At 34.5% G+C, this 12,677-nt stretch overlaps 1 protein-coding gene across 4 annotated transcripts in view; it reads right to left on the bottom strand.

Moving 5' to 3' along the window:
• Positions 1-12,677, bottom strand: part of LOC125664627 (dynein axonemal heavy chain 10-like) — a 228,130-nt gene that overhangs the window by 70,927 nt on the left and 144,526 nt on the right. For all 4 annotated transcript variants that reach the window (XM_048897447.2, XM_056154597.1, XM_056154594.1 and 1 more), the window contains 3 exons: positions 9,853-10,174; positions 9,684-9,772; positions 21-171 (listed from right to left, as the gene is read on the bottom strand). In XM_048897447.2, the coding sequence (XP_048753404.2) occupies positions 21-171; positions 9,684-9,772; positions 9,853-10,174 (562 nt within the window). The remainder of the gene's footprint in view (positions 1-20; positions 172-9,683; positions 9,773-9,852; positions 10,175-12,677) is intronic.

The raw sequence follows: 12,677 nt of genomic DNA, 5'->3' as shown, positions 1-12,677 counted from the left end.
GATTCACAGCTCAATTATACCTGGGAAGTTTCTACATCTTGTTCTCAAAGCATCTCCTACTGGTGACATGGCCAGCACAATGTGGAGATTGTTGGCACACTTGTTGACAAAGTATTGCCAGATCATTTCTCGAATGTGAGGACAACCTGCTGCTATGGCCTCTTGACGAATCTGCAATCCCACATTTATTATAGAAACCATTATATTAATACATTTAATCATCACATGTATCTTTTTAACAAAAGGCCCCATGTCACTTGAGTAACATACAACAAATCTTCATTGGACAGCTCAATGAAAATTTTTTGAAAATAACAAGAGGCCAACAGGTCTTATCAGTCACCTGAGTATTGATTAACAGTATCACTAGTCCCAAGGGCTATCAAATCTAGAAATAAAAAATCAATATATGCACCCAGGGGTGCATGAGCCGAGTTGCATGGGATACATTGTAAAGTCAGGAATGATGTGGCATATTTGTAATTGTGAATATTCGGATTTAAACTTTTAGAGTTATCATGGAGATCCAGATATTTCTAAAATTTTCAATCTTTTTTCAGGACTGTGACCTTGACCTTTCTTCTCCAAAATCAATAGGGGGTCTTTCTAACCTGCTATCCAACAATATAACCAAGTTTCATTTGATTCAGTTTTAAACTTTTCGAGTTACTGTCCAGAAACCATATTTGTCTGAAGTTTTCAATCTATTTTCGGTCACTGTGACCTTGACCTTTGACCCTTTTTCTCCAAAATCAATAGGGGCCTTGCTTTGCTGGTATCCAACAATATATCCAAGTTTCATTAGATTCAAATTAAAAAATTTCGAGTTATCCTCCTGAAACCAATTTTTTTTGGAATTTTAAATCTATTTTCGGTGACTGTGACCTTGACCTTTGACCTATTTTCTCCAAAATCAATAGGGGTCTTCCTTACCTGGTACATAACAATATCTTTAAGTATCATTTGATTCGGATTTAAACTTTCTGAGTTATCATCTGGAAACCAAATTTTTCTGAAATTTTCATTCTATTTTCAGTCACTGTGACCTTGACCTTTGACCATTTTTCTCCAAAATTAACAGGGGTCTTCCTTACCTGGTACCCAACACTATATCAAAGTTTCATTTGATTAGATTGTAAACTTTTCGAGTTATCATCCGGAAACCAATTGTTGACGCCAAACCGCCCACCCACCCTCCCACATCACCAAACCAATAGCCGAGTTCAACTTCGTTGCAACTCGGCTAATTACTGTTATGCATACTAATATTCAGCAACAGTATAAAATAAGAAGTATTCTTAAAATCCTCAAAAGTGCCTATACTGATGAAAGACTTTATCTACATAAAATATGTAACATCAATTAACACGATATGACAAAGTACAATTTTAAGGTCCAGTTTTAGCCAAACTCTGCCCTGTCAAGAAAATTCACCAAAATACTAAATCTGGTATTTGAGAATGTGCCATTTACGAATATGACCATTGCTTTTCTTTATCTTCCATAGCAGCTGTAATATATTCAACGGAAAACTCAATGTTAAACTGATGACATCGCCATTTTTTACGTTGATTTTGATGTAATATGCGAAAGTTCTCCCCAAGCAATGTTCTGAGAGATCCGACATTGTAAGAAAATAAAAATTGCATCGTACATAGAAGTATCAATTTTTGATAAATGCGAAATTACTGGTTTTTGTACTGATTTGAATGGGTATTAATTGGAAATTGAACCCACATCAGATATGCAGCGCTGCATGGGGCAAAAACTACAGTTATTCGCAGAAAGCTTTTCTGGTGCAGAAAAATAATGGGCCGAACACAAAATTAAAGAAACATTTATATACTTGTAACAGCAATTTCTCATTTCTGTCTCCAAATTTCTTTATTGTGGCGGAAATTAAGAAAAATTATGTTTATATTTTGTCTTGCGTGCATTAAAAAAAAAAGGCGACATCAAAGGTATAGCTCAAATTCAAATCATTGAATTTTATACGAAGTTTAAGTTACCACCAATGTAAAATTTCACAAATCGGAACACAATCGAATTCATTGGTATTTGGTTTTAATTGGCATACACAAAATTCCATGAACTTTGATAATAAAACATCATAAATGTAGACTCTCAATATTATATGCGTGGTATTTGGAGCAAAATGTCATTTGATAGGTATTAGACCATGGGCCAGTAACACATTACCTCCCCCCTCTAAGGATTTTTTTACACTATGAATTTTTGAAAGTGTGTATAAAATAAAGGTAAATGAAGTTTGTTTGATAAATTTATGTTGGGGCGTTTTCAAGATATGGCCATTTGAATTTATAAATTGTTTGGCAAATTCAACATGGCTGTTACGGTGTTCCATACCGCATTAAAGACGACACATTGTAAACACAAACAACGGGATAGGGACTTCCCAGAGAGGACATTTGTGAGAAATACCTATAAAAAATAGAAGACAGTGTATTATGGAAAGTGTACATATTTTTAAATGTCTACAAATTCATGTCTTACGAAATTATACAGTGTATACTACATTCCAAAAATAACATGTACCAATTAACATGTTCAATACTAAATAAAACAGTATGAAAAACGGTTCATTCCTAGATACTATAATCCAGAGACCTTATTTTATATGATATATATGCAATCTTGAGTTAGTAAATATAATTTTCAACATAAAAATCATCCACATTTCCATTTCTCACACGATATATCTTAAGTATGGAAGCCCATAAATGTATATAATCAATAAAAAGAAAGCACATGGATTACTTTTGAGTATACAATGCAAAAATGGGGGAAACCCTGATAAATAATGGCTCGACTATTGAGAATATGACATATTACAAACAATAAACTAATTTAGGAATAATTTAGATTAATGAATTGTATTAATCTACCATCATAAAATAGATAAATATATTGTCATGTGATATTGAACACCTTTTCAATTTTCAGCTTACTTATCAAGATGTCACATAAGACAGAGTCCCAAGAATAATAAAGGCATAGATTGTTTACTAGCTTTAAATGGTGCCTTGTATGGTTTCTATCGCTGGTGTTATAATGATTTACAAATATTAATTAGTTACTAAAGGTAAATCTTGAGCATTGACGAAGTTGCGCCGAGTCAAGTGAACTGTAAGACTAAGAGACGTTCACTCAACCTGTGTTCACTATTGACACTTTTCCCCGCCCATAAATGTCTGTTCTGTAATGAAGAAACTCAAGTACAAGGAAAAAACACAAACTTATTAAACGTGTGACAAAAACAGTAGAAGCCATTTAAAGAAAACTCTGCATACAATGAAAGTGACTATAATACAATAAATTCGTTGGTTGATTGTATATTGTTTAACGTACTGCTCGAGAATTTTTCACTCATATGGAAGCGTCACCATTGCCGATGAAGGGCTGCAAGATTTAGGCCTATATGCTCGGCGCTTACGGCCATTGAGCAGGGAGGGATCTTTATCATGCCACACCTGCTGTGAAACGATACCTCGGTTTTTGCGATCTCATCCAAAGGACCGCCCCATTTAGTCAACTATTACGATAAGCAAATGGGTACTGGGAACCTATTCTAACCTGGATTCCCACGGGACAATTTGGTTTTCTTGTCCCATTATTCGCCTCTTACGAAAAGCAAAAAATACCGAGGACCTATCCCTTCTAATCCAGATACCCAAGGGACAACTATAAGTAAAGTTCAGTATATTGATTTGGTTGCTAAAGGGAGGAATGTTTTATCCAACCTGTAGAAAAACGTACACCAAGTCCGATGATCTAAAGAACTCCAAAGGCGAACTTATACAATCTACATGTGTTGCTGCTGAATTGAATCTGCATTTGCGTTAGCCCTTTCAAGTCAAAGAATCTGCTATGATCATCAAAAGGCAGATTTCTGACTGCCACAAAATTGCCATCATGATGCAATAACTTACCATGGCCACCTCTCCATCATCTCTGAATACATGTGTATATAATATCTCATTGCATGTCTCTCTCAAGTCGTATCAGACAACCCATCTTATTTTCAATGGCAAAAAGGTTTCCCAAATCGTACTCTCGGGACATATGTGTCTCAGCTACGGATGGCAAATGGATATTGCCTAAGCACCTCACGTTTAAAATGACTTATGCACCATCTGACGAGAAGTACTAAGTTAACTACACTATCAAACATGTTATGTCACTGTAGATTGATTGATTGCATCTTGCTTAACGTCCCTCAAGAATTTTTCACTCATATGGAAACGTCACCAAGACCGGTGAAGGGCTTCAAATTTAGGCCTTTACTTGGCGCTTACGGCCATTGAGCAGTGAGGGTTCTTTAGCATGCCACACCTACTGCGACACGGGGCATCCGTTTTTAAGGTCATCTCCGAGGACTAATGACATTCACACCTGATGCTGAGTGTTTGGCGATGGAACTGTCACTACCTGTTTTAACAACTTAGGTTTGTCGCGGCCGGTTGTAGAAGTTACTCACAAATAGTGCATGCAAGAATATCTCTTACTAATAACTCAGTAATCCATATACCTCGCCTTAATGTCAAACAATTTGATATATAAACAAGGGGTTAAGTTCTTTAATGCAAAATGCATTTTTGCAAATGTCCATATTGTGTTTGTAAGATTCTCGAAGTTTTTCCATTTTTAAACAATACGTTAATTACAAATTTCATGAGTTTGCCCCAGAACTTGAAAAGGTCCCCTTGCATTAATGTCAAACAATCTTTTTCACAATTCAAGGGTTACATACATGTACTTTCCAAAAATAATTGTTTTCAAAGGTCCATATTATTTATAAATGATCTGAAGAACTTTTCCATTTTTCGGCGATTTTTAAAGAAAAAACTAATGTTTTGGCCCCAGAAGTCGTAAACGTCCCCAATTATTTATGCCAAACATTTTGTCAATCAAAGGGTTCCATAAGTTTACATAATACTTGTTTGTAAATGTCAATGACATCTATTTCGGATGTGAAGAGGTTTTTTTCCCCGTTTTCGGCTATTATTTTTACAAATTTTTGGTTTTTGTCCCCAAAATCTAAAAGGTCTCAATGTTAACAATCTGATTTATAGTTAAAGGGTTACAGACTTTCAGAAAATAATTGTTTTCAAATGTCCATGTCATCTATATAGGATCTGAAGGATTTTTCTATTTTTCGTCGATTTTTAAAGAAAAAAATCATGTTTTAGCCCCAAAACTCGTAAATGTTCTCACATATTTATGTCAAACAACTTTATATATAAACAAAGGGTTATATTCGTTCAAAAAATACTTGTTTGCAAATGTCAATGACATCTATATCGGATCTGAAGAGTTTTTCCAGTTTTTGGCTATCATTTTTACAAATTTCATGGTTTTTGCCCCAAAACTCGTAAACGCCCCCACGTAGAAATGTCAAACAACCTGATTTATAATCTAGGGACTATGTACTTTCAAAAAATACTTGTTTGCAAAAATCCCTAGGGGGGTCCCCCATTACCTTTACTAGCCCATGGTCTAGTATACTCAGGAAAAAGGCAGTATTTCTGAGAAACTAGATACACATATACCAGTCACGGATATCAGTGGTAGAGCGTTCGCTCCGTAACCGAGAGGTAGCGAGTTCAAACCCCGCTCATGCCAGGGCTGCATCGAACCTAAGATGTAAACATACATGTACTCTTTTGACAAACGCTCGGCAGAAGTGAGAATCACGGGTCTTTCAGATAGGCACCTGATGCCATCTCAAGTGTGTCCAGGGGTTTGTGTTTGCCCTACTCTTCATTTAGTATTCTTTATAGGAATTATGAAATTGATCACTATTTGTTATCTTCAGCTTTTCATGACCTTAGAAAAGATTAAAAAAGTTCAATGCTACAGCCTTGAGCATTAAGCATAGGTTTTATATGTGGTACTTCACGCACAGCAGGTGACATCTCAGTTTCAGTGAAAAGTTCTCCAAGGGATGTAAAACAAACAAAACATGAAAAACATTTATATTGTACATATATGTATACAGAAGTCAAAATACTTTTCTCTCTCTCTCTCTCTCATAAATATACCATGCCTCAAACAGACCATCTCTCATACACATATTCACACACACTCTCCCTCACCACTGATCAAGCTCGGATTTCTCGGCAAAAAAAATGTGAATGTGTTCGGGACTGTACGACTGAGCCATACGAAGCTGGTACACCCCAACACTTAGTTGACACAATTCAGTGTCATTGTATCCATTTTTGCTCAAAGAAACCCCCTTACAAGTTGTTGTAAATTACAAAAATCATTCGATAGTTTATACAAGAAATAAAACTTAAGACTTACTACACTGTAATCCCCATGAATAAATAAAACCATTCAAATATATGCATTTTCTCATTAAGCAAGTATACATCGTATATTTATCTTGAATGAATCTTCCATATGCTTTTGAGAATTACTATGAGTTACTCTTTTAGAAATTAGACAGGAAAAATATCTGCAAACTAATTTCCCCCCATAAAAGCCAGGCAGAATTTGACCAAAACCGTACCTACTTCTTTGGACCCATCCTAGGGTCAAAACCCTGGGGATGTGAAATTGCAGTGATACAAGTATTTTACGTGATATATCCTGGAATGATAAAAAAGGTACTTTGTTTACAAATAAGGTACTCTAGATTCAAAATTTTACTGTGAATTGATGCATAATATGAATATCTAAGAAAACACGCCTAAACGACTCAGATAGATGTTATATTTTTTAAAAAGAAATTGAAATGGTCAAAATTCAGAAATATTATGATTTTTCAAATTTGAACCAAGCCTGATCGGAATTTAAAAAAAGTAGTCATAAAGAACATTGTAATAAGAAAACTACATTCCCTTGATGTAAAATGGTTTACAAATTAAATGAATTTATAATGGAAACTAATTTCTTGATGAACAGCTAGTGCACACAATTATCAACAATATGATTTTCTAGTAATTTCTATCAATTTTGATCAGGATCATTACTGGTTTGAATATAGTAATTATATCTGAAATTGGGTCATTTCATTTCAATTTCTTTTTATGATATATTTCTTTGATATATCTCTTTTCTAAATGACATGTTTTTTGAAGATGTTATCCGTAGATTTAAAAAGTATTAACAAATAACATTTTCAATTTTCAAAATTTCTTTCTTTTGATTTTCTAAAAAATCAAAACGTTTATATCGGAATCTTTTAGGCATGTTTTATTAGATATTCACAACATGCACCAAATCACACTGCAATTTGGTATTTAGAATCTCTTATTTGCAAACATAACACTTTTTTATCATTCCAGGAAAATCACAAAAAATTCATATATTAAAATAATTGAGAGCTTGTATCACTCTTTCGATGGTGAAATCATACTTAATATGAGGAGTTTTAAGAAGCCATTAAATAAAATTTTAGTGTAATGAGCTACCTTAATATGCATTTAGTTTTCATGCTGCATCAGTAAACTTAAACAAGAGGCCCATGGGCCACATTGCTCACCTGAGTCGCCTTGGCCTATATTTAAAGATTTTCCCTATATATTCGCATGTAAAACTTTTATCCCTATTGTGTCCCCAGGGGCCATGATATTTACAAACTTGAATCTGCACTATGTCAGGAAGCTTTCATGTAAATGTAAACTTTTATGGCCCAATGGTTCTTGAGAAGATTTTCTATATATACTTGTATATACAACTTTGATCCCCTATTGTGGCCCCATCCTACCCCCGGGGGGCATGATTGGAACAAACTTGAATCTGCACTATGTCATGAAGCTTTCATGTAACTTTGTAATTTCCTAGCCCAGTGATTCTTGAGGAGAAGGTGAGCTCTGGTGAGCTAAAAGTCTATCAAATCATAAAAACAATGATCACTGTAATAAGTTTTGGCCAACCTTGGAACCAAAACCCTTACTCCCTCAGATAATGAAATTTATAATTTTGGTAGAGGACTACCTATTTCTTCTTAATATCCATTTAATTTCGATTCAGTAATAATAGCACTAAAGAAGATGTTTTTAAATGTTTTACACATAAACACTACCAAGTTTGGCCCCACCCTGGAATCAGAACATCTACCCCGGCGATCATGAAATTTACAATTTTGGTAGAGGGGATCCTGCTCTACATCAACTATGCATTCAGCTTTTCCTTACACATGAGTAGTCATAGAGGAGAACATTTTTGAAAATCAATTTTGGGAAGTTTTGGCCACAGGAATGCAAGCGCCCTAAAATCTACAATTTATGTCACCCTTGCTTTAAATATGCTTCATACCAAAACCTGAAAAGAATTTGAATGATAGTTATCAAAAAGAAGTTAAAACTATTCAATTGTTAACAAATTTAATCACTGACCATTTTGGCCTCACACTAATACCAAAACCCCAACCAATGGGATCTTGAAATTTCAATTTTGGTAAAGGGCTACCTGCTTTTTCTAAATATACATTTAGTTTCAATTTAGTAGCATTAACATTAAAAAAGATGTTTTTCACATAAATACTATATACCAAGTTTGGCCCCACCCTCTACCCCGGGGATCAGAAAATTTACAATTTAATAGAGGCCTTCCTGCTCTACATCACTATGCATTTAGTTTTCTTACACATGTATGGTTGTAGAAAAGACAATTTTTGAAAATTCGTAAATTTTTAGCAGTTTTTGCCCCACCCCTAAGGTCCAAGGGGTGCAGGAGTCCTGAAATTAACAATTTATGTCCCCCTTGTCCCAAAGATGCTTCATACCAAATATGAAAAGAATTGGAGTGGTAGTTAAGAAGAAGTTAAAAATGTTCAATTGTTAACGCACGACGCACCATGACGGACGACAACCAATTGCAATAGGTGACCTATTGCAATTGGTTTTGCAATGTAAACTCAGGTGACCCAAAAATATGAAAAATAAAATGAGTATCCATTTGAAAAGAAATGGAATGTCAGTTATCAAGAAGAAGTTAAAAATGTTTAATAGTTAATGCATGATGGACTCAGATCAATTTAATTGCAATAGGTGATCTAAAATTGAAATTCTTCAAAAATATCTTATCGGTGTATTTCATGTATGTTGGTTGATCGAATAATAGAAAATTCCATGTAAACACAGCATTCTTTAATGCGATAGGATACCCAAGATTTTGGATGCATCAAATGAAGTAGGATTTTATTATAATAATTTGGGATTTTCTATTATTTGATCACACAACAATGTAAATTGGTGATGAAATACATCAATAAAAATATGTATTTTTGAAAGATTTCAATTTTGTGTGTTTTTCCATTGAATTTTTCAGTAGACATATATGAATAATGCAAAAATAAAGGTGGTTTCATAAGAAATTTTGTGGTAAATATGTGATTTTAGCAATATTACAACATTTACAAATAGTTTCCATCTTAATGTAAGTAAGGAGATATCATTTCCACAACACCTTTGGGATGTGAAAAGCTGTTGGTATTTGTGCATGAACAAATCTATTGCAACACTCTTTGGGATTTATAGGATTTGATCATGTGACCAACTAAATTTCACATTCTAAAGAAGTTTTATTTCCCATGTATAAACTGACATTAAAATACATGTCAAATGTAAATTTATATCCATGAAAATATTGAAACATATTTTCTTCAAACAATTATTTTGGTTACAGATTTCTCCAAAGACTTTGTCACCTACCTGTCCAATGATAGATTCTTTTTCGTCATCAGGGTACAGGGCAGGCACCATTCCAGATGTCAGCATGTTATTGATCAACTCTAAGAAACCTATCAACATTTTGTAAGAACTTAAGTTTCACATTGTAGGAAGCATAACAACTCCATATTATTTTTTATTGGAGATTTACCTTCTTCAGCTACATGTTGGTCAGTAAATAGAAAGACAGTTTTCTTATTCTCCATTCCCAGCTTGTTATAGAGGATCTTCAGATCATCGCGGAAGCTGCTCTCACCGTAACCTCTACTGAGGGTGATTTCAAACACATCACAACCAGCTGCAAATGAGGATAGCCTGCACAAACTCTGTTTACCACTACCACCCACACCAACTAGCAGGGCATGGCCCTGGTCCATCCTGATTACCCGATGAATACGTGTTAAGTGTTCCAGGGCATCATCAAACAACACCAAGTTCATTGTAGTGTGACTCTCATTGTATTCTTCCAAGATCTGTCAATTAAAAGAGTTAGCTTGTACTGATTTCTTAGTTTGTTTAACTAATAATACTGCAACCAATTTTATATATTTACATTTCTAATGTTTTTGTTTTTGATATCTTTACAAATTCTAATGATAGCCATTTCCTCATAAATGTGTTGCAGCTGTTAACAATGCATGTATGAATCTTGATAAATATAGTACATCTATTTTAACATCTGGGAATAACGACAAAAATGAAAGTAGAATGTAAATTTAAATAAGAGGCCCATGGGCCACATCACTCACCAGAGTCACATTGACCCTTTGGTTGTTCAGCTGTTGTGATTTTTATTTGACCCCATATTGTGGCCCCAACCTAGCCCTAAAGGATCACAACATAACATCAATATGACTAAGATGATCTTGCTGTTTTGGATAAGACCAAAGTCACAACGTCAAGATATAGGGCTCACAGCGGGTGTGACTGGTTGACAGGGGATGCTTACTCCTCCTATATAGGCACCTGATCCCATTTCTGGTATAAAACTCTCTATTTTGTATTGTTTATAGGACTGTTTGTTATCTTCATTTTTCATCATACTATGGCATGAAAGACCTTGCCATAAGAAATCTATATACAGTGCTCCCTCGATATATTGCCATCTTTTGTTCAAGACCAATTTGGGCAATAAAGCGGGGGTGGCAATATAACAAATTCACCATTATGGACAATTTACTGAGCTGTCAAAAGAAATTCAATACTATCATTTTACTTGTTATTTGGACTCCCTTCTGTATAAACATTTAAATTATCTTGAGTTTAATTCAGCAAATATTAGGAATTAACCTGGCCACCTGCATACCTTGTCCAAACTGTCACACTTCACCACACCGCCATCAAAGTACAGGAGTGATTACCGATGGGTGTTAGGTAATTGGCATTATTAGCAAGGGTAAACCCTATAAAATTTGACCATTTGTTTGTGAAAAACAGTCACTGTGGCATATGGCATTATGCGGGGTTGGCATTATAATGGGGGTGTTAACATGGGAGGAAATCTGTTCTTTAGGATTTTCAGGCAATAAGCAGGGGTGGCATTATAACGGGCGGCAATATATCGAGGGAGCACTGTATATAACATCTTAAATAGTTCATGAGATATTGAATAGGTCAGATTTTTACTACAAGTATGTCTAACTTCCAGGTCAATGCCACATAATATACAAGGGCAAAAACCAAAGTATAATAAGGTCTTGCCATAAAGAATCTATATACAAAATGTGAAAGTCCTAATTTCTTAAAAGTATAGGTCAAACTCCAAGTTTAAGATCACAAAGTCAAAGGACATATGCTATGAAATGAAAGGTCTTGCCATAAGAGAGAGCATTATTAAGCCGATTTTTGCTTCAAAATTTGGGTAAACCTAAAATGTGGTTTAATCGATTATGATTATGCATAAGGATATTGGCCCTGATGATACATGTGGAAATTTGTGACATAGTTTGTTTTGTGATGTCATTTTCGTCATCTGCGATTGACAGGATTTACCGAAATTGGCAAAATTAGCTTTTAAAGATAGAGCACATGCATCAACCATAAAGATGTTTTGTGTGCATATTAATCATGTTGAAAGTCAGTAATGGGCAAAATTTCGACATGGTTGATAAATGTGCAGACTATCAAATTTAACGTAAACCGTTTCCCACGTTCACCTCAATACAAATTTCAACGTTGATGGTGTTCACATACATACATACACATACAGACGAGTTTAATGAATAAATAATATCCATATGTACAGAAAATTAAATTTTATAAGACATCATGTAGTTTGCAATGAAGAAGATATTGTGTAAACAGAGATCTGGAATCTTCGACACGTTTATTTCTGATTCCAATTTTACTTGTTTTATGTTTGATATGGATACGCAATGGTATCAACACAATTACTGGAACACAGAACAAAGTTCAATCACATTCTTTGTTATTATATAGATAATTTATGATATGAGTTATCCCTCTAAATACGCCAGTTTCGAGATTAGAGCTCTCCTGTGTAGGAGGTGCATTTAGTGGAACTTTGAACGCTTAGGTGGGACAGAGTGGTACTACAGTCAGTGAGAAAGACAATAAAATGTATAAATACCGACTTATTAAATACATGATGTAGGAAATGTAAAATACTATCAAAAAAAAATGTTTTACTGAAGTGGAAACATAAATACAATGTCATATTTCCAAGCAATGTCCTGGATATGATACCTAGGAGCAACAAAATAACATGATATAATAAGAATTCTAAGTATTTAATTACTTCTTGAATACTTATCATTTACTTAGATTGTGTATCTGTCGAAATTGGGTGATGAAACTGCGTATGATAAACTTACAGAGCAGATTCACTTATGCAGTGATGAATATCTGTCCCACTCCCGCGTGTAAACAAGTTGTTTTGCACCTTACTAAGTATGAGAGTTCTCCAAAGGGAAATAACTCGGATGTATCTCGAAACCGGCGTATTTGTGTGCATAT

This window comes from Ostrea edulis, chromosome 1, assembly GCF_947568905.1.
Source record: "Ostrea edulis chromosome 1, xbOstEdul1.1, whole genome shotgun sequence".
In the NCBI taxonomy this organism is placed as follows: Eukaryota; Metazoa; Mollusca; class Bivalvia; order Ostreida; family Ostreidae; genus Ostrea; species Ostrea edulis.
Note: the sequence above shows the minus strand (reverse complement) of the source record. Positions and strands in the feature narration are given on the sequence as shown.